The following is a 24,391-nucleotide window of genomic DNA, read 5'->3' on the forward strand; positions in this document are numbered from 1 at the left end:
CGCATGCATGACCATATATATTTTTTTGGTTGTAATGCAACACTGGCATTTCTAGTAACAGGAACTGCTACCCGTTTTTCCCTAGTTTGTGTAGTCTTCAAGAAAAAAAATACGGAACACCACTGGTACCCTATGGAAAATGCATTACGAATAATTGCGCTCTTGTAACCACTTACAAAGCCTCGGATCTCTTTTTATATATGAAGTTTTATATATGTCTCTTTCTGTTTTGAGATCATGGTCACTGATTATGATTTTACATATGGCACTTCTCAATCGAACTTGTTTAATGATAAATGAGTTTCTTTAGAAAAACAAGCTTTTATTTTGAAATAAGTATCTAATTTACTACCTTTTGTATCTGTTCTTTTTGTGTTCCAAAATCCCATATGATCATAGGTTGTCAATTTAGGGTCATATAACAGTCGTCTAAATATTCCTAGATTCAATACTTCCGTTACGATATGTTGCTTTTAGGAACACCTATTTTTTTAAGAATTATAGTGTTTTCTTTTTTAAAGATCTCGATCCAAAGTTTTTACTTGAAAATATATATAATAGAAACTAACATATGCCACATCTACATCTATACATCTATACTATTGATCTGCAGTGGAAATCCATAACACAGATACTGCTGTGCAAACGTCAACCTGCGTGCTCAGTATTACAAGTGCAATCAAAATTGGATAAAAACGGGTGGTTTCTGTTTACAGCTGCAGTCTCCGAAGTTGCTCCTTGGAGCATTCCAGGGATGTAGCTTGGAAGGCTTCGAGAGGCAGGCTGTCCCAGTCGGTGATGGTGCGTGGTATATGGCTGTACTTGTAGGCATCTGTGGAGGTACTGATCTGAGTGAATTTTTCTGGATGGTATTGTCTTGTTGAGGTAGATGGTCTCCTCACGTATGATGGTATGGTGACTGCCGCCTTTCCATGTGGCTTTGTAGAACATGCTCAATCTACTGGATTTCCGTCTAGATTCTAGTGTCTGTCATTCTAGGGTTTTCAGGATGTTTGTAACTGTCCCTGGTTTTCGACTGTATGTTGATGTCGCAAATCTGGCAGGTCTTCTTTGGACAATTTTCTAGGGAGTCAATGTGATGTTTTCGATATGGATCCCATACTGCAGAGGCGTACTCAAGATGTGGGCGCACTAGCGATGTATAGGTCTGCGCTTTGATGTCTTAAGGACATTTCCAGATGTTGCATCTTAGGAATCCTAGTACTCGGTTTGATTTTGTGATTACTTTCTTGATATGTGGATCCAAATTGAGATCTTCTGATAATTCTACTCCGAGGTATGGATATTGGTGGATTGCCACATCACAATAACATCAATAAAACATAAAGAATTGACAAAGTCTTTCTGTGCTTTTAATTAGTTCCTTGATTACAATTAAAAACCTAATTATAAAGTTTTGAAATAAAAAAAATGAAATAATGGAATTAATTTTTTTTGGAATGTAAAACATTATTTGAATGTTTTAGCTCAATATCGTTCTTTTGATCGTCATTTAAATTCGGTTGAAAATTGTGTCGATTTTCTACACTTGACTTCCTTCCACACAATCCTATCAAACAGAAGTGCTACAACTGGTACAAAACTTTCTTCTGTAATAAGTAAAAATGCTAGATACCCTTACTGATGAATTGAGTAAAGCTGCTATTTTTCTCTTTCACAATATCTATATAAAAATATAAATCAACTGTTTTAAAAACAATTGTTAAACGGTCTTTCCCCTCCGAAACATGATTGGTTGGTTGGTTGGTTGGTTGGTTGATTGATTGATTGATTGATTGATTGATTGATTGATTGATTGATTGATTGATTGATTGATTGATTGATTGAAAGTTTGCATGACACTCTCTCTATGCGAGGCATCGGACTTGACGTTCATATTCTGACGAGGCTGCGTACTTGTATATCCAGCACTCCCAAACGGAAAGCTTCAGGATTTCCTAATAAATAAAAATCCTAACATCTTCTTTTTTTTCTAATTTTCTCTATTTGCTACGAGAACATGGTTTCTTTTATGTGTTGTGTGTACATTTTGTTTCAACTTGTAGGAAGAAAAAAAATGAGTAACATTTTGTCTTGGAAGTTTCACTTTCCATATTTGGATATGGATCTCGAATGTTTTATTCTAATTTTAGGTCCGCGCGCGTGATGATGTTTTGAAGTCACGTGACGCTCGAATATATATGTCTGGAGTTGCAGGAATAAATTAAGATAAGATGCATGTATACATCATGATAGCTGCAAAGTTTGAGGCTATAATTAGTTCATTTTGTTCATTTTACTATTTCAGTGGCATGGAACCCCTAAAACAATGACGCGTACCATTTTGACAAAAACTTTCCAGTTATATCATGTCGCGACTAACATTTTGGTAAAGGCAGATAACTCCTTTAAGATCTCACTGGATCGCTTCGATCCAAATTAGGCAAAAATTCCTGAGGATGTAACACAATTTAGAAAAAGAATTTTGTCGATATCTTTTTTTGTTACGAAGGAGATGTACACAGATGATAAACAGTAAATAGGGAGATAACTCTTACAAAGAAAATGGTTCGGCTTAGCAGGGTGAAATTTAAAAGCGCATAAACTATACGATACAATATGGGAAATATCTAAGCGACATATTGCGAAACAAATATTTATCGCAAGAACAAAATTTGGCGGAAGAAAAAAAAATAATAATAATAATAATAACAATAATAATCAGAACAAATACAATAGGTCTTTCCACCGAAAAGTGGAAAGACCTAATAAGGGAATGTGGAATGAATGTCAATTAGACAAATATCCAACAGAGTCCAAATAAAGCGGATTTAAGCAACTATATATAGCTCACCAAACGGCTTTCAACAATGAACAAAACCTGTATTGGATAGTCAGCTGTAAAAGGACCTGTCAAGACAAAGTGTGAACCATCCTGGCCGGTGCTTATATTTTGGCATCGCACGAGGTCATGTTTTCCTTAGGCTGTTTGTGAAATCTAAATCTATTGGATATGTACTGATTGAAATTTAGTATGGAAATTCATGATTTATTCAATAGTAGGGATTGCCTTTGCGCTAGCTTTCATATTTGATAGTACTCTTAGAGAGGTATCTTGTGTTTTTGTCACGGTTTTGTGTTGTGGTTTTTATGTGTTAGCAGTGCCATTCTAGAAAAAAATCAAGCCTGATTTTTAGAGTTTGTCCAATGTTAAGGGTAGTGTTAGGTCCACTCAAAATGTTTTACCCCACCACATTATGTATGTGCCTGTCCCAAGACAGGAGCCAGTAATACATTGGTTGTCAGTTGGTTGCTGTCTGTCTTATTCGTTTTTCGTTTATTGTTACATAAACCAGACCGTTAGTTTTTTCTTTTAAATTGTTTTACATTTTGTCAATCCTATAATCGTCCTGAACATGCGTGAAATATTTGCCACTGTACGTTAAGCAACCAACAATCAACCGATCAATTCTACCAAATTGGACCTTTTAAAGCTTACTATATGGTAAAGTTTCTCTCATTGTTATAAGCCGGACAGTGCCTTATAACAGTTAACATCGTCGTCCTTTGGTCCCTATTGGAGATTTGTCTCATTTGCAATCATACCACATCTTATTGTTATAAGACAACCACTAACGAGGTTTCTGGCTTGGAGCATGCGCATGTGAACATATTGAATGGGTTATTAAATAAAACCTTTTTGTTAATTCGGATTGCTTATCTGTTTTCTTATCTTTCTATTTACTCATAACTATTTAGTGATATTCCATATCGGACCTCAAATGAGCATAATGATTATGTTTTCAATAGAAACATTGGATAACCCTGTCATATATTTATTAACTTCAAAACATGGCTTAATGCACTTTCACAGCTATCGTTGCTTGTGGACAATTATCAAGCCATACAGAAAGCAATTATAATCTTTTTCAGTAGAACCTACTTTGTAGCCTTACAATATACTGACAATTTTTCATTAGCCTCTATGGTTTTACTAAAAATAACTTAACAAAAGATATTGTTTTCACTCGATTTTTGTTAAGTACCACTTTGTTCTTATTTATTGTCTCCTCTGACGTCAATAGAGACTAAATCTGATTATATCTGGTTCCTAAGACTGTTCAGGAATAGAGTCGATTGGGGCTCCAAACGAAACTGAAAAAAAAAAATGCTCAGTGTAACAATACTTTTTATTCTGCAATGTCATTTCACAACACAAATAAAATTTTGCAATATTTATATAGACCGCAATATGCGTCACCTGGGAACAGTATATCTAACATATATGTTCCTGGCGAAAAAAATCAGAAGGTCTCTGGAAAGGTATACAAATATCCCCTTCTTACATCCTTACTCATTTCTTGTTTGCGTCCACTTTGAGGTCCGCGTCCAAGCAATGTCCATTCCAATAATCAAAGAGCTGAAAGCTCTGAGGAAAAATGACGCCACTGTCTCTAATATTGTGATATTTTTTATGCAAGTCTTGATTTTCACATACCGTAATAAGTTTATTGCAACATGTCTCGTATATATAATTGATATTCGTATATGTGTCTGTTTTTTCAGTACAAATGAATAGGTCAAGACTACCGGAATGATCTACAATATCCAATGACTACTGGCTGTTCTTTTGTACTAATAAAAAGGTCAAGACTATTTGAATGATCTACAATATCCAATGACTACTGGCTGTTCTTTTGTACATATAAATAAAGACTACCTGAATGATCTAAAGTATTTTAAGTAATGTGATTTTTTTCTTGCAATTACATTTTTCTAAATCAAGAATATAGACTACTAGTATCCTTTTCAAACCAAATTATTATGAAGAGCCTGTTGTTATCAAGCTCTTATACCCCACATACTCATTAAATAAGTTACTAGTGACCTAGTTATTTCTGTTACTTGAAGCAAATTATATTTCTGTATATTTAGACAATAGTATAATATTGTTTTACTAGTTTTATTTCACCTTGAAGATTAGACAAATAGGGATACTCCTCAGTTCGATTTTTAATTTCATGTCAGTCAGGTCGCTTTATATGAAACTTGAAACCACTTCTCTGCCATATTGTTATTTTATAACAACTCTGCCCTTGACCGTGTTGACCCATGTAATTGATATTCATTCTTTAACCATATATCATAGTCAGTTAGTTTTTGATTTTGCACTCCCACACCACCTTTCATGTCTTTCAGGTCAAATGTCTGTCTCCATTTAAGTTAATGACACTGAACAATCATGGTATTAAACACAATTTCAATAGTGATAATGCTGTTCTCGTGGGTCACCATATATTCAACTAGGGTAGCATTCCAGTTATTGAAATTTGTGTCAGATTAGAACAATGATCTAGATCTTTAGGAATGGATCTTATAATTTAATATGGAGCCATAGTATGGGACCGCTACACGGTAACAAAAAAAAAAACAAGCTTGAAAGGATACAATGTCAAGCGGCAAAATCTATCACCAGAGATTACAAGTCAAAAGAGGATGGACGGGATACGTCTCTAAAATGCTTGCTGAACTGGAACTACAGCAAGATCTCCAGACAAGACGAACAAAGCGTTGAAGCCAGAAGTTAATATTTATGTAAAAAGTAGTTGAGGGGCTGATTCCCGCTATTGAACCATACTGTCATTCTATAATATCATTGCGTAAGTATTTCTGTATTGGCCTTGTTATTGGTCCATGTCTTGGGTGTATTGGTCTGAGGCAAAGCGGAAGGCCAATACTGCTGGCCGAGGACCAATAATAAGGCCAATACAGAAATACACGTACAAAAATGTAATAGTATCTTTATTAATTAACTACAGTGTTACAATATTTTTTTTATTTCATTTCACAAGAGATAAACATTTTTACCTTGAAGTGGAACTATCCAAATCTCAGTTTCTTTTTATAAGATGCAATATCTAATGATTCGGTGCTGTTTGAAGTATCTTCAGCCTTTTCTCATCTGATGAATTTTTCTACCCTTTCCAGTCACTATAAAGTGTTACAACTTTAATTTAGACACAACACATAAATAGTAATTGGAAATGTGCTGCCATTGCATGTGTAATGCAAATATATTTTAAAAAAAAAATAATGTAAGAGTTGAAATTGATACAACTATCCATAAGCCAATTGACCAAAGAACGAAGATTTGCACAATTACAGAATGCATATGCCTGGTTCGGGTTTAAAAATAAACGACTGTTTAAATACAAAACATGAGAAGCGACAGTAAACAGTAAAAATCGATTTGTACCATCGACATGATGAAATTATGAGGTCGTCAAGAAATGAACTTTGTGATAATTTACTCGTTCCCCAAACCTGAAATAATCCCATCGTCAACTTTCAAAATGCTTTTTAAATGAATGGGACCGTCTTTAACCTAAAATATATGCCATACTGAACGTTTCAGCTTGTTTATGGTGAGTAAACCTGCGTCTTACAAACAACTGTTTACTTTCAGTTTGAGTTTATAGTGACTTACGATCTAAAAACTAGAGACGTTCCGAAATCCTATTTTGTAAACAAAGATTCATACGCACCGCGTGGGTATAACCGTATTACTAATTTCCGATTTTTAAAATCTCCGTAAATCTGGATAAAGACCAGTTTCTATCCAATGGATATCAAAATGATTCCGATTTTCACCTTTTTTTAATGATTGTAAAGTTGAAATGGCATGAAAGGCTGACATTATTTAGGAGAAATATTTTGTCTAGCGATTGCTGATCATTGGAGGGTAAAAAGTCCAACACCATAACAAAACGGATCTATTTATCATGAATACATACCGATTGTTTACGATTGTAAGACATGTGCATAAAAGTGAAAGCTCAAATAAATATGAAAAATATAACAAAGGGATAGCGTCATTTTCCAACAACAAATATAAAAGAGTTCCGTGGAACCCTGTGTCTCGCCTGCGACTGCTGCTGACAGTGTCAAAGTGTAATGTTGACTGACAAATCATGGAAGTATTATATAGTCAATATAATACTTCCATGGACAAATCAAATATAAGATAGGAAATTTGGGGACAATTGATAAGTGTCAACGAGACAACTCTCCGCCAGACACCAAAGGACGAAGTCAACTACAGGTCACAATACTGACTTATACAACGAGAATATAAATTGACAAATGCCTTTGACTACTAGTAAATCATGTTTTAGTGGAACAGAAATGATAGGGTTCATCAGTTACTGTTGTCTCTAAATATAGTATTCGATGAATCATTTTCATTGTCAGTTTGTTCCTCAACCCCATGTTCACGGAAATGACGGTGGTTGTACAGTATAATTTACAACGAAATTATTAAATAAGCTATAACAGGTTCTGGCATAGACTTATTTATGCTTAAAACAGTCATACACTGAGATCAACACAAGAGTGCACACGCTGAAATGTCTCGCCTTCTTTATTAATCATTGATATTATGTTGATAGTCCTAAATATAAAGCTTTATTACAACTGTCACATAAACTTAACATTAACCAAAAAACTAAACATTGACCAATGAACCATGAAAATGAGGTCAAGGTCAGATGAACCATGCCAGGCAGACATGGACAGCTAACAATTCTTCCATACAGCAAATATAGTTGACCTATTGCTTATAGTTTAAGAAAAACAGACCATAACACAAAAACTTAACACTGAGCAATGAACCGTGAAAATGAGGTCAAGGTCAAATAAAACCTGTGCGACCGACATATAGATCATAAAATATTTCCATATACCAAATATAGTTGACCTATTGCATATAGTATTAGAAAAAAAGACCAAAACTCAAAAACTTAACTTTGACCACTGAACCATGAAAATTAGGTCAAGGTCAAATGAAACCTGCCAGCTAGACATGTACACCTTACAATCATTCCATACACCAAATATAGTAGACCTATTGCGTACAGTATAAGAAAAACAGACCAAAACACAATAAAATGCTCCGCAGGGCGCAGCTTCATACGACCGCATCGGTCGAACCCTGAACAGTTGGGGCAAGTATGGACACAACATTCAAGCTTGATACAGCTTTGCATTTGGATTGTGATTAAATATTTGACACATCATAGGTTTCTGACACAGAATGAATGTGGTCTAAGAACTTAAAAATTTTAAATTGGACATTCACCTATTATGGTCCAATATCCAAAATCTAAATACATGGTTAGATTCAGCATATCAAAGAACCCCAAGAATTCAATTTTTGATGAAATCAAACAAAGTTTAATTTTGGACCCTTTTGACCTCAATGTGGACAAAGTTGATAAGGGGGCCCAAAAATCAAAAATCTAAATACATGGTTAGATTCAGCATATCAAAGAACCCCAAGAATTCAATTTTTGATGAAATCAAACAAAGTTTAATTTTTGACCCTTTTGACCTCAATGTGGACAAAGTTGATAACGGGGCCCAAAAATCAAAAGTCTAAATACATGTTTAGATTCAGCATATCAAAGAACCCTAAGAATTCAATTTTTGTTAAAATCAAACTAAGTTTAATTTTGGACCCTTTGGACCTTAATGTAGACCAATTTGAAAACGGAACCAAAAATTAAGAATCTAAATACACGGTTAGATTCGGCATATCAAAGAACCCCAATAATTCAATTTTTGATGAAATCAAACAAAGTTTAATTTTGGACCCTTTGGACCTCAATGTGGACCAATTTAAAAACGGGGCCCAAAATCCAAAAACTGAATACACGGTACGATTCAGCATATTAAAAAACCCCAAGAATTCAAGAATAAAACCCCATTGAAATTGGTCAAGAAATAATCAATTTATACGAAGTATCTTCTCTTGCACAATACTGTGCAATTAAATATTTCTTGCTATTGCGCAATACTGTACAATTGACAATTTCTTGCTATTGCGCAATATTGTGCTATTGGATATTTCTTGCTATTGCGCAATACTGTGCAATTGAAGATTTCTTGCTATTGTGCAATACTGTGCAATTGAAGATTTCTTGCTATTGTGCAATACTGTGCAATTGAAAATTTCTTGCTATTGCACAATACTTATTATATAATAATTTACACATCCTGTTTGGTGTGTATCTCCTACCATATCATTATTATTTGCTTTTAAATATAAATCAGAAATAACCAACTTAAAATGGAAAATTTTAAAAGAATAAAAAAAGGAAAAAAAGAAAAAAAAAGGAAAAAAAAAAATCCCCCCCCCCCAAATTTTTTGAACCCCCTTATGATTCATCACCCCCAAACTCAATCCCAGCCTTCCCTTTGTGGTATGGTACCTTGCAGTACAATTTCAGAGAGATCCATACACTTGAACACAAGTTATTGTCTGGAAACTAGAAAAATATGTTTTTTGGCCCCTTTTTGGCCCCAAATTCCTAAACGTTTAGGGCAATTACCCCCAAACTCAAACCCAGCTTTCCCTTTGTGATATGGAACCTTGTAGTACAATTTCAGAAAGATCCATACACTTACACACAAGTTATTGTCCTGAAACTAGAAAAATGCTTGTTTTTTGCCCCTTTTTGGCCCCTAATTCCTAAAATTTTGAGGCAATTACCCCCATCATCAATCCCAGCCTTCCCTTTGTGGTATGGTACCTTGCAGTACAATTTCAGAGAGATCCATACACTTGAACACAAGTTATTGTCTGGAAACTAGAAAAATGTGTTTTTTGGCCCCTTTTTGGCCCCCAATTCCTAAACGTTTCGGCAATTACCCCCAAACTCAATTCCAGCTTTCCCTTTGTGATATGGAACCTTGTAGTAAAATTTCAGAAAGATCCATACACTTACACACAAGTTATTGTCATGAAACTAGAAAAATGCTTGTTTTTTGCCCCTTTTTTGGCCCCTAATTCCTAAAATTTTGAGGCAATTACCCCCAAAATCAATCCCAGCATTCCTTTTGTGATATGGAACCTTGTGGTACAATGTCAGAGAGATCCATACACTAACACACAAGTTATGTCTGGAAGTTACAAAAATGCTTATTTTTGGCCCCTAATTCCTTTACTGTTGGTACCATAACCCCCAAAATCAATCCCAACCTTCCTTTTGTGGTATTGAACCTTGTGGTAAAATTTCATAGAGATCCATTCACTTAAACTAAAGTTAGAGTGCGAAAACCAATGTGTCTTCGGACGACGCCGGACGACGACGACGACGACGCCAACGTCATACCAATATACGACCACAAAAATTTTTTTGCGGTCGTATAAAAACTTAACTATAACCACTTAACCATGAAAATGAGGTTAAGATCAGATGACACCTGCCAGTTGGACATGTACACCTTGCAGTCCTTCCATACACCAAATATACTAGACCTATTGCTTAAAGTATCTGCGATATGGACTTGACCACCAAAACTTAACCTTGTTCACTGATCCATGAAATGAGGTCAAGGTCAAGTGAAAACTGTCTGACGGGCATGTGGACCTTGCAAGGTACGCACATACTAAATATAGTTATCCTATTACTCATAATAAGAAAGAAATTAACATTACAAAAAATGCTTTTAAATTGTTAGCTAACGCCGCCGCCGCCGGATCACTATCCCTATGTTGAGCTTTCTGCGACAAAAGTCGCAGACTCGACAAAAAATGATATTTTGGTCATATATAATATGGTGGTCAATAATGTTCTGGCCAGGAAGATGCACATAGATCAATATCAGCGACACAGGCTCTTTAGAGCCTTAAGTTCCATTTTTTTTTTCTATTTTTATTAACAGTGACCATAAACTTTGATCTATTGACACAAAAATCAATAAGCATCTTCCACTAAACCATATATCTTCCATCAGTACAAGTGTCATTCCAATCAAGGGAAACTCAACTTACCATCCATCAACCATTAGTCCATTTTTCCCAATTTTTTGAAATAGTAGCCTTGAACTTTGACATATTAGCCTCAATATTATTGTTTCTGCCCCTTCTCTATATCCTCCATATGTATAGTTTAAAATTCAACCAAATGATTTTTGCTAACTCGTCATTTGGTCTCTTGTTCAAATTTATTTCATTTGCAATCATACCACAACTTCTTATTTTTATAAAGGAAAACTAAAGTTATCACCCAGAAACTATTTGTTTCAGACATACCGATGGATAAACAGACAGATTAGAGATCAAAGCAATGACTATAATATTCTATGAGACAGGATCTACAAAGAGGGTGGTAAAGGGTTATTTTTGTGCAACGTGTTTTGCCATTTTTATTTCACGTGCAGCCGTGAAAAAGGTTCGTTATTCACTGTGTTTCATAAAATTGGTAAAAAGATCAACGTGCAAGAAATTTTTAATTGTTCGTTCATCGTGAAATGGCAATTTTATTTCGCGTTCTTCCGTGCAGATAACTTCCCTTTACGCCCCTCTAAAAAGTTGGTCAACCAAAACAGTAGGTCAGAATTTTGCATGTTGAATTTTGACTGCATATTGAAAATATGTTGGATAGGGGAAGAAATTTTGCATTGGGACACCCCGTTAATGGACCCCTCAGAATAATGCCTCATAGTTGTTGCAAGCAGTCTTCAAGTGCAGAGAGCATGTCACTCTCTCTAAAGAAGACATTGAATTATAAATTTCCAATCAAGGCTGAGTATTTATAGATCCAACACAGCCAAACAGATGCTCCTCTTTAGCATGACTTTTACTGCCAGATGGAAAAAGTCAAGGGAAGACCATATTTCTATACTCTTGTATAACACTGAAGCTTGAAATATTTTTATGAAAATGTTTTGACTCAAACATACCAGTGATTTGAAAGAGTTGTGTCCCTTACTCTAGATTTAATTATCATAACAAAAACAGATTTTTAAACTTTTATTTCCACAGTGATCTCATGTAGAGTATAAACACACTGCTTAGCACTGAGCTTATCATTTTGGCAGGCAAAATCACTATAGTTATATAATTAACAAATAAATAAATAATAACAATGATGAAAACAATTGCAAAATTGCACAATTTGAAAGTAATGCTTGATTTATAATTTGAGAAACAAATGACCTATTGATAAAAACAAGAATGGTAAAGATATTCAAACAGGCATTATTAATTTAGTCATATGCAAGTTCTTGCATAAATACATAATTTTTTAAAAGTACTATTTTTTTACTTTGCACCTGATCTATGTTTTTCCTAAAAATTCAAATACATTAAGATTTAAAAAAAACACAGAAGAGAAATGGTTTCTAAGCCTAACATTTTGTCCTGTGTCTTTGATCTCTTGTTCATATCAACTTTAAAAAAAATTATAACATTTTTACATACTGCATATTACATTACACCAAAGAATATAAACAGAATAGACCTGACGGTCATACAATTTTAATATCCTTACATTGTAAACTATAAAATAAAACTGTTAAGTTTTACTCCCCTGGACACAATATTAAAATTTTGAAAACTCTACGTCAAATCTTATCACATCAGAATTAATGAGACTGTGCATAAGTAAAAGCTTGATTTTAAAACTTGTCCCATATATTTATATAAATCATTTTGGGTATTATTTAAATGTTGCATTCATTTGCATAATTTGACAACCCTGCATACCAAGGTATTCACTTCAGGGACTCAATCGAAATGATTCACACAGGCATTGGTTCACCAGATGGAGTTTAATTCATTATTTACTTGTGAATATTAAACTAAAGAATAAACTAATCTTTTCTATTTGCTTCTGAATTTTATAACTGAAAACAGAAATTCTAATGAAAATTAATTAATGCTAAATTTTTATGAATTTATTGTTAATGTATTCATATTAATGGGACTAAAAATACCTGAAATTTCATTTCACTTCAGCAGTTGGATATTCCAACCAGAAGCAAATTGGAAATTCGATTCAAGTTAGCTATTTCTACATTATTTTCTCTTCGATAGAAATGACAATTTGACAATTTTATTATATTACATTTAATGAAAATATTGTTATTTTTGTAAGAACTATTTTCCATAATGAGTCCATTTGTGTTACAATACTTATTCTTTCTCAAAATGATGTTGACATTTTTTATTAAATTCTTGTATAATCAAATGTGTATTACAGGGGCTTATATGTCGTTTTTTTACAAAAATAGATTAAATAATGCAACTGTTAAAATAAAGATCTTACATTTTATTTAATTTTTTTAAATTCAATCTGAATAAAATACAAATCCTGTGTCTCCCGTTTACTTACGAGTATCTTACAATTTCTGTTCTGATATTCAAGTCAACCAATGAAATTTCTGCCTCAAATATTTGAACATTTGTATCATTATCATAAAATCTGAGGATGCCCATAAAGGTCATCAAAATAGAAAGTTAAACAGAGCAGCCTCAGATCCTTTACTGGAAATCACAGAAGTTCCTGTAAAATTTTGAGTTCACAAGAGAAAAAGTGATTGTTGTATGACGTCAATAGTTCAAGTGTCGCAAATTCTGGGTTTAAATGGCGCAGATCCCCAAATAGCGATAAGGTCTATAGTGGACACAGGAGCTGTATTTCAGTCCGATTTTTTTAAATTGTGTCATAATGAAGATGACTATTGCTTTCCATTGCAAAATCATTTGCTATGTAAGATTGACAGGTCAAATTATAATGAGGATTTTATGATCTGTCTGGACACTCAGTTTTATGCACTTATACACAAACTGATGTCAGACTTACATTTTATATACTGGTCAGTAGGCAATTACAATTTTCTTTTGAAAATTCAAGTTTGTTAGCAGATGAATGATCTGACCTTTGTTGAGTAAGTAAGTGCTAAGAATGTTTTTAGTAATATCAAATGCGAGAGTAATCCTAATGCAAAATAGCTTCTTTAGTCATAAGGGACTGTAATATCAAATTGAGGTTTTAAGGGTTTTTTTTGTGTCAAGGATGGGCTAAAAATATAATATGATATATATATGTTTCCTGATATATAGGATAAAAATTGAGGTTCATTGATTATTAAGTTTTCATTTGTAACTTTTTTTACATCAAAAAAGAAATATAAAATCATTAATCTTGACTTAAGACAGTGTTAATCTATGATTACCTGTACCTCAACTAGTTGAGGGTCACCTTTACAGTAAATAAGGACGAGTAGCCTCAGAAGACATATTTTTGTTTATTTGGCCTTATTGATGAAAAGTAAAAATTTCTGTGACTTTCAAGTTGGTTTGTAATGGAAACAATACAACAGATGACAATTTATTCCCTAAGAAAAAGACTATGTATCAAAATATTCTATAAAAATACCATCACTAAAGCTATCCGCCTGCGAAAAAAGCCAGCAGACGGTAAAAATTATATGAAACATGATGCATGAATGTCTCGAGAATTGACTAGAATATTTCATAAATACAATTATGACATATAAAGGTATCATTATGTACAAATAAAGTCACAGTTACAAATTACTACAAAGATTCTCTTATAGAAATCAATAGTATAATCTGACACAGAATGACACACCAGGGATAATGCTCAACCATACTGAAGTAATAAACAATAAAAACACAACCATCAACACTAGAAGCTTTTACCTAATTCTTTTTTTACATTATTTGAAGAGTAGATGCAAGAAACGTTCTTTTATAACTTATAACAATCGTTTCATTTTTTTATTGCATTTGAAAGGTTATTGTTTATAATGATAAACCAAAAATCTTTCTAACTGAATTTTCTAAAATCTAAATCACATTTGGAAACCTCTAGCACGACATGAAATGACATGACATGCCAAAATGCAAGTAAAAACTCATGCCGTGATTTTTGGCTCTTAAAATCATACAATTTAAATTCACTTAAATTACTAGGAAATAACAGATTGATGAAAGCTTTCATTGATGTTAATCAAATATTTAATGGAAAATCTTCAACAGTAATCTGTAAGACCTGTTCTAGTAAAAAATATCTGGGAGTCTTATAAAAGACACTTGCAGATAGATTTTTATGGTTGGTTGTGTCTTGAATATATTTTAGCATTAAGATTAGAGGGGGCTATTATTTGATGTGCAAATACGTTAATATCTTTCCATTTGCTTAAGGTGGTACATAACAATACAGGGAGATAACTCTGTTAAAAATCAGATGAACGTTTTAATCACGTTCTATTGTTAAGGAAATATTAGGCTTCTCAAAGATCAAAATTAGTGTTTGTCAAACTGCTATATATATCCAATGAAATTTTTTCAATAATGCGTGTGGTTCAAGTTATTTGAAATTTTATATTTTTGTAAAAGGGTCAAAGTAAATATTTTGTCAAAATTTTATGAAAATTAAACGAGCCAAATTAATTTTAGTCAAGGTGTTTGGTACCACCTTAACTCGTCACAAAGATTCAGCAGGTGAAAAATTTCCAGTAATATGTCTTTCAAACCTCTATGTTGAAACAACCACAATACAAGAACTCCTCTATGGCAATTACTATTTTTGTTCCGTCTAAAAAAAATTCACTGATAAAACTTTTCAGGTGTGGAGGTCAAAATGTTTGAATTTAGGTATATCTTGTGTAAAATCACCTCGTATATGCCTCACATATGGAATGGTAATTTCAATAGTAGCTGTAGTAGTTCTGAATCAAACCATCTCATTTGAGCAATACTGAGATAAACATTTTACATTGTAAAGGTGAATAAGGAGTCTAAATTGCAAATGAACAGTCTATGTTTTTACTGATATTAGCAAATAAAAATGTTCATGGATATGAAATTTTAAATCTTTGTTATATCAGGGGAGATAATGCATATAATTTACTTTTATGAAGGAATCTACAGTAAATTTACTTATTTTGTTATGAAGCAAGAAAAAGAATATGCTGATCCCAATTTTTCTTTTTCTTTATTGGAAAGTACTTTATAAGAGCTATCTTCTCATATTTCATTTTAATATAACATCGTGTAGTTTTCTTTTCTATTCACAAAAAAATGCTTTTTTCCATGTATAATCTTTACTAATGAAATAGTAACTTATGGTAAAATAATCATATAAATAGGCACTTATTTGACATAATGGAGAAATATTATCAAAGAATGCTTACAAATCAAATACCAAGAGTAAAACTATGATGTAGTCTACTTATAAAAAGTCTAGCTGGTCTTTAACAAAACTGGCCATCATTAAAATAAACCAGCACTTTCTATCATGTATTATAAAATTTACTGTAACACTTTTGACAAGTTACTTTTGTTTATTTTGTGTTTCATCAATTTGGATTTTTGGGGAAATAAAATTTTCTGACTGAGTATTACTAAGTTAGATGTCACTCGGCTGAAATAGACCCCAAAAAACAGGCTGTTGTACTTCAGAGCAATCTAGGATTTCCATATCCAACAGCCTCAACCAGTCCATATGACACCACAGCAATGAATCTCTTACTCAAACAGCTCCTCACAGCAATGAATCTCTGACTCAAACAGCTCCAACCCGTCCATATGACAACTCAGCAATGAATCTCTTGACTCAAACAACTTCAACCAGTCCCCAAAACACTATTAAACCTATAGAAGATAGAGTTTGCACACGTCTCCTTATTATGGACAGGTATTTTGAAATTTATCATAAAAAAAATTGTTCCCAAATCCTACATAAACATAATAAATATGATGTATATATTTTTAAGCTTCTACATCTTGGCAGTGATACATTCTTGCATGAATTACATATCAAGTACATTATGCGGTGCTATTTTAGACAGATTTCCTTGTGCTATTTATAGCTGGTCATAAATCAAAAGCTAATTACAAGACACATACCAATGTATATAGATTAATAAGCTGACAACAATAAGTTTATAATTTTCATAGTATTACATTTTTAATAATATACATGTTCTTGTTTTGGACCAATGTCAATAGAATCTGATATACATTCAAATTTAAAAAAGACTACAATTGTTCTTTTTACAATTAATGAATATTATTTTGAACCACTATAGCCTTAGCATGAATACCTATCGTTTTTGTTTTTTCAATTCAAAAACATTGTAATTGTTTGACCTTGAAAAACTGTCACTTAAATTGAAGGGCTGATAATTTTAACAAGATCAATAAACTTTTTCAAGTATTTAGCTTTGTACAGGGAGAAAGTAAAAAAACATTAATAATTGAAAATAGATGTATAATGAGACAGAATCCCAACAATAAAAGTTCACCAAAAAAAGAGAAAAATATTCTGTTCATAAAATCATAATCATATAGACTAACATGGTGATAACAGCTTCATTCTGACATTGGGATAAATATGATTTTAAATACATGAACAAGTATGTATATTCATCATAAATTATGATTTAACACTTTATACTTTGAACAAAAAATATATATAGCACTTTGTGATTGGATATGATTCTGTACAAGTGATTTCTCTTTCAATAATATGGGTACATCTTATACATACTGTGGATTCATTTATTTCCATGGGTTTCAATTTTCATTGACTGATGAAACATTTAACTTTCGCAGATACTTGACTTCATGGTTTTGACAAATTCTGCATGAAACAACCAATCAGAATTCTGTATTTTGTTGAACTCTAAAACTTCATATTTCACATATACTCTGAAAATCCATGAAAATTAGAACCAAAAGCAAATAAAATGCTACGCAGGGCGCAGCTTGATACAACCGCAGAGGTCGAACCCTGAACAGTTGGGGCAAGTATGGACACAACATTCAAGCTTGATACAGCTTTGCATTTGGATTGTGATTAAATATTTGACACAGCATAGGTTTCTGACACAGAATGAATGTGGTCTAAGAACTTAAAAATTTTAAATTGGACATTCACCTATTATGGTCCAATATCCAAAATCTAAATACATGGTTAGATTCAGCATATCAAAGAACCCCATATATTCAATTTTTGTTGAAATCAAACAAATTTTAATTTTGGACCCCGATTTGGACCAACTTGAAAACTGAGCCCATAATCAAAAATCTAAATACATGTTTAGATTCAGCATATCAAAGAACCCTAAGAATTCAATTTTTGTTAAAATCAAACTAAGTTTAATTTTGGACCCTTTGGACCTTAATGAAGACCAATTTGAAAACGGAACCAAAAATTAAGAATCTAAATACACGGTTAGATTCGGCATATCAAAGAACCCCAATAATTCAATTTTTGATGAAATCAAACAAAGTTTAATTTTGGACCCTTTAGACCTCAATGTGGACCAATTTAAAAACTAGCCCAAAATCCAAAAACTAAATACATGGTTAGATTCAGCATATTAAAGAACCCCAAGAATTCAAGAATAAAACCCCATTGAAATTGGTCAAGAAATAAGCAATTTATACAAAGTATCTTCATTTGCACAATACTGTGCAATTAAATATTTCTTGCTATTGCGCAATACTGTACAATTGACAATTTCTTGCTATTGCGCAATATTGTGCTATTGGATATTTCTTGCTATTGCGCAATACTGTGCAATTGAAGATTTCTTGCTATTGTGCAGTACTGTGCAATTGAAAATTTCTTGCTATTGCACAATACTTATTATATAATAATTTACACATCCTGTTTGGTGTGTATCTCCTACCATATCATTATTTTTTGCTTTTAAATATAAATCAGAAATAACCAACTTAAAATGGAAAATTTTAAAAGAAAAAATAGGAAAAAAAAAAAAATCCCCCCCCCCCCCAAATTTTTTGAACCCCCTTATGATTCATCACACCCAAACTCAATCCCAGCCTTCCCTTTGTGGTATGGTACCTTGCAGTACAATTTCAGAGAGATCCATACACTTGAACACAAGTTATTGTCTGGAAACTAGAAAAATGCTTATTTTTGGCCCCTTTTTGGCCCCCCATTCCTAAACGTTTCGGCAATTACCCCCAAACTCAATTCCAGCTTTCCCTTTGTGATATGGAACCTTGTAGTACAATTTCATAAAGATCCATACACTTACACACAAGTTATTGTCATGAAACTAGAAAAATGCTTGTTTTTTGCCCCTTTTTTGGCCCCTATTTCCTAAAATTTTGAGGCAATTACCCCCAAAATCAATCCCAGCATTCCTTTTGTGATATGGAACCTTGTGGTACAATGTCAGAGAGATCCATACACTAACACACAAGTTATGTCTGGAAGTTACAAAAATGCTTATTTTTGGCCCCTTTTTGGCCCCTAATTCCTTTACTGTTGGTTATATAACCCCCAAAATCAATCCCAACCTTCCTTTTGTGGTATTGAACCTTGTGGTAAAATTTCATAGAGATCCATTCACATAAACTAAAGTTAGAGTGCGAAAACCAATGTGTCTTCGGACGACACCGGACGACGACGACGACATACCAATAAAGGACCACAAAAACTTTTTCGAGGTCGTATAAAAATGACCCCCCCCACAGTACTATTCATGTAATTACGTTGATTTATGCACAAAATGATCAGAAATGTAGCTTCATGTGAATCACAATCAAAATGCAAATAATTACAAGTCATTTGCAAATTCAGGATCCTTAAATTTTGAGAGTTTTAATATTTTAGCTGAACAGTTATACAAAAATTCTTGTTTACAAATCATGTGTATGATGAATACTTTCAATATTGCAAGAAATGTTTAGTAATACACCAAGAAATATTGCATCACTTTTCAGTCGAATTAATAAATGTTTAATAACAAAAGAAAAGGAAATATCGAATGTGCAAATGCAAGGATCAACATTAAAGGATGATGACATCATAAGATTTAAATCTTTAAAATCAATTTTAATAGTAATAAATATATTTTTGATAACCATAGTCCTGCACATTGTAAGATGGACAAAAATTAACAATATTCTTGTAAAATTCCATATATCTCTGCAATATCGTTTTAAAATAAACTTGTCATTTGTCATAAATGAAAATGCAGATCAACAGTAAAATCAAAGGGATTTAAAATTACTCTTTAAACTTTTAACATTTTCTCCTTAAAAATTAGACAAAAAACCATCCTACAGTAACATTCAAACTGCTTATATCGCATCAATTTTTCTTTCATTCTAAAATTTACAATCATATAACATATTTAACAATAGAACAATCACAAAGAAACATATTTCAGTTTCAAATTTTGATCAAAGCACTAACAGTACTGTAGGCCTAGCACATGATTTCACAACAGAGACAGCACCAGATAGCACAATTAACATAAAACATTACTTTTAGCATATCCTTTTCACACACAATAAATATGAATATCATATATATATATATACAATATACTCAACAAACATTCAATATATGCTTTACAATATTCTTTTGAATTAACAGCCTAGCCTATGTATGTATAAATTATTTTCTTGCAAATGGTGACTGGTCATTTCTATTTTAATTTCATCAAGGGCTTCCTACATGTTAAATCTTTCATGTGTTGAATCCAATTTCCTCATATAGAAAAAATGTTTGTAATTTAGATCAATTCTATGGTAACTTATCATAAAATTGAATTAGAAATGAAACATTTGCAAGAGAACTTGTTATCACATCTATAGTTTTTGCTGTAACATATAAGTGACATCACACAGATACCATGTACATAGCAGTCACACTGTTGCTTATCACATTACACACATGTAGTTTACTACAAGGATCACAGCTTACATGACTAGTCAGATTGAAGAAGCAATCATTAGATTTAAAAAGGGGCTTTCAACTGACCTTTTTTTTATTACCTAGTTTTGAGGAAGAGACACAAAATTGGATTGAATGGTGCAAAAAACAATTTTACAAGGCTGTTAAATAGTCATTTTTTTAGCACAAGCATTAAGGTCAAAACAACCATTACTTTCTCGCTATTTTGGACTGCTTATTTTTCAATAACAAAACTCTATTTGGTTGGTAAAAACTTACTGAATGAGTCTTGTGGACAATTTTAATGAGATCATGTTACTTAAACTGACTTGATGTTAAAATTTAAAAAAATATTTTGTGATCTAGTTTTTGTCTTTTCTATATTTTTTGTCTTTTTTCCTCGTGTTAATTGTCAAATATTGTTCTTCTTTAACAAATTTTACCCCTTTGTAGCTACTGAATTTCCCCATTAAATTCGATATTTTTATATCAATAATTAATATAAATTATAGTAAAAATATCCAAAAGTGTCAATGAAAAGTAAATAACTAAAATATTTTAAGTTAAGTTTTTTTTTCAATCTTCTTTATTTTTCTCAAGTGAAATTACCAAATAATCATGATCAAATCAATTCATTATCACCTGGTAATATTGAACATATCACAATTGCACTTGCAAATTTTTTTTTAGTTTTTGCCGAATCATTCTTTCCACTGTCTGTTCTATAGGCAACAGGCAAATAACAGGAACATAACAAAAACAGCAGGTCATGAAACTATAATATGGAAATTATTATAAAGTGCTTCTTTCCTTACTAATATCAACAGCTAAATCCTTTGATTGTCAAATCTTCCTGTTTACATTTCTGGTTGGTAAAATTTGAAATACAAACCAACGTAACCCGGTATGATATTTCACAAAATAATTGTGTGGATAAGTATACTTTAGAATATCTTTATCACATAATATCCTTTTAAATCTTATATATACTGTTAAGTTAATTTTTATTTGGGGGTCAGAAATATTCTAAAGTATGCAGGCACATTTTTTTTTTATAATTTCTAACCAGTACTGGCCCAGTGATCACATTTTTTACTAGCTACTGGCCACAGTGACCTCAAATGAATTTTTACTGACCATAGCCATGATTATAAGAATTCCTCAATTTGAAAATAATCTAAATGAGTCTATGCAAATTCTGGCTGAAACTGAAGGTACTGAATCAGTCTGTTTGGCAATGGCAACCGCTGTATTATATCAGGGTACTGGAACTGTTGCAATATCCGGATACGACATCGGTTCTGCAGACTGCCAGCCGTGGGTAGTTTGTAAATCTGTAAATGGTCATATTGTGTTTCTTTGTCATTTAAAACTATTGCCATTCTACTACCACAGTTTGAAAATATTGGAAGGTAATTGACGGGACAAGAATGTATTGCACAAATGAAGCGATTGTACTGGATACAATGAAGAGTTTGTGTTGTGTCAGCATTGAATATATAAACACAAACATCAACTGGCTGCATGCGTCGTGCTCTTTTTTCACGACAACAACAACCTGCTCCACTCGAAACCATAATGGCAAAGATAAGATAGCCATCTTTGGCAAAGAATATATCTTTTAAATGTGGATTTAGACTAGAATGCATATCATCAACTCGTGGATTTGTACGCAGCACCGACCACGAATCTGTCTGCACCAAACTTAAACTGTTATCCTCTCCTCGTAGAAAACTTGTGGCAGCTATTCTAGATGAACTGAATCTTGGATCAAATGCAAATAAACTATGATGAAATGGCAGAGTGACCTCCCTTATCAGCTCTCGCTTCTTGAGACAAAATAACTGGAAGACAAATGCACTGTTATTGTCTGATTTTATGCTTGGAATTTTAATCAGGCACACGGTTCCATCAGGACTTATCTCCCCTCGCAAGGCCTCATTCACAAATTCAACATTCTTTTTACCAAACACGCCTAGGAATTTGTTTGTTTCCAAGTCAATAACACCAAATTGTGTCATCATGTTTCTGACTAGATGAAGAACGACTGTTGACTCATGATAGCATAAAACACTTTTGACATGAAAGTTTTGAATAGATGAGAGTTGTGCAGGAATATGATTGTACTCAAAATGTTCCGCCATCTTGGTGAACTTGTTGCGTCTACGGAAACTGAACAGTGAATGAGATTTGTTAAGATTGATGATACCCTGGCGGCTAATACAAAACGTAGGACTACAGTCTTTGAACACAACTCCATTGCATGACATTGTGGTCTCTGAAAATCCAGCAGCCTCTGAAACAGAACGATATTCACTGAATTATATTGAAAAAGAAGTAAGTACACATAAAAATGTACATTGTGTTATGTCAGCTCTAAAACGCAAAAATATACACAAAATATTTTTTTGAAAAACATGTGGACGCATAGAAATGTACAATGTGTTATTGACTGAATAAAATAGTCTTTTAATAGCTAACAGCTTCTAAAATAGAAAGGTAATCACTGCAGACTACATATGATTTAAATGCAAAACACAAGTGAGGACACATAGAAATGTAAAGTGAATCATGACTTAAGTACAAGTCGCCAATAGCAAACAGCTTCTTAAACATACACTGAATGAAAATCACTGCAGATTACATATAGTTTAAATGCAAAACAAGTATGGACACATAGAAATATACGCTTTGCTATTTGCAGAATAAAATGTCTCTGAAAAGCCAACAGCTTCTGAAACAGAAATTAAGACTTGATCTGAATGAGTATTCATAACAAGTTTGGACAAAATGAATATACCTACTCTGAAAATCCATAAACTTCTATAACAGAGATATATATTACTAATTAGAGTATATAGAGCCTGATAAACGTCCTGCTCCTGAGTGCAACTCTTGCCTAATTATTTTAGCCTAAGATTAATAAGTAATTTGTTTCCAATATTAACAAAATTTTATTTACAATTTCTTGTGTCAAATCATCCTGCAAACCAAATAATGTCATGAACAGTTGGGATGACAAATTATTGTTCCTTTTCCCATTGCATAAACCCAAAAAATTTAGTTTTTTAAAATAATTTGGGACAGAAAATTTTTTTTCATCTGCTTTCAATAAGAGTGGCCTCTCTTGGAAATTTTTATGGTTTTAGTTAAGCAGCAATCTACTAATCAATTTATTATTTTAGAGAAAAAAAAATTCATTTACTTAAAACTGTTTAGTCATTTTTATTTTAAAGTTTATAGCCTTTAAAGATTTAGATAAATATATATCATTTCCTGTACAATAGGATAACAGATTGTGGCCTTGACTTACTTGATATGCAATCATTTATCTTTATGAAATTTCAAAATGAAATAAAACATATTTATGTAAATGAAACAATCCATATGCACATGCCTCCTGGTAATTGTATGTTAAATGACAATTATGACAAAAACAGTTATATAGCACTCCTTACTTTTTCTAGAAACACAATTTATCAAAAAGGTCGAGCAATTAATCAGTAAAAACTAGTTTACTTTACACCTGTGTATTGGTTTAATTTCTACAGAACAATGTTATAAACAAGCAGTTAAATCTTAAACCTTTATTCTATATAGAATTAATAAAGAATGTAAATCACTATAATTCTGATAAAAATTAAGAAAATTGATATTAACAGTAAAATGGGTCTGTCTTTCATAATTGGACTTATTTTTTTCGTGGTTTTCATTTTGGCCTTGGACAGTTTTGATAATCTGATTTTGTCATTTTAGACTAAAATGCGATTTTAATTTTTGCGATATTGAGAAAAATCCTGTTTAATTCATATAAAAAAAAAATTAAATGCGAGTTTAAATTATTGCGATTATAACCC

The 24,391-nt window shown here is 32.4% G+C and overlaps 1 protein-coding gene across 2 annotated transcripts in view; it reads right to left on the reverse strand.

The window, feature by feature from the left end:
• Positions 1-11,802: 11,802 nt before the first annotated feature.
• Positions 11,803-24,391, reverse strand: part of LOC127709296 (uncharacterized) — a 68,061-nt gene continuing 55,472 nt past the window's right edge. For both annotated transcript variants that reach the window (XM_052214760.1, XM_052214761.1), the window contains exon 3: positions 11,803-22,830. In XM_052214760.1, the coding sequence (XP_052070720.1) occupies positions 21,722-22,830 (1,109 nt within the window). In that variant the 3' untranslated portion in view covers positions 11,803-21,721. The remainder of the gene's footprint in view (positions 22,831-24,391) is intronic.

This window comes from Mytilus californianus, unplaced genomic scaffold (genome assembly GCF_021869535.1).
Source record: "Mytilus californianus isolate M0D057914Y unplaced genomic scaffold, xbMytCali1.0.p SCAF_7, whole genome shotgun sequence".
NCBI classification, from domain to species: Eukaryota; Metazoa; Mollusca; class Bivalvia; order Mytilida; family Mytilidae; genus Mytilus; species Mytilus californianus.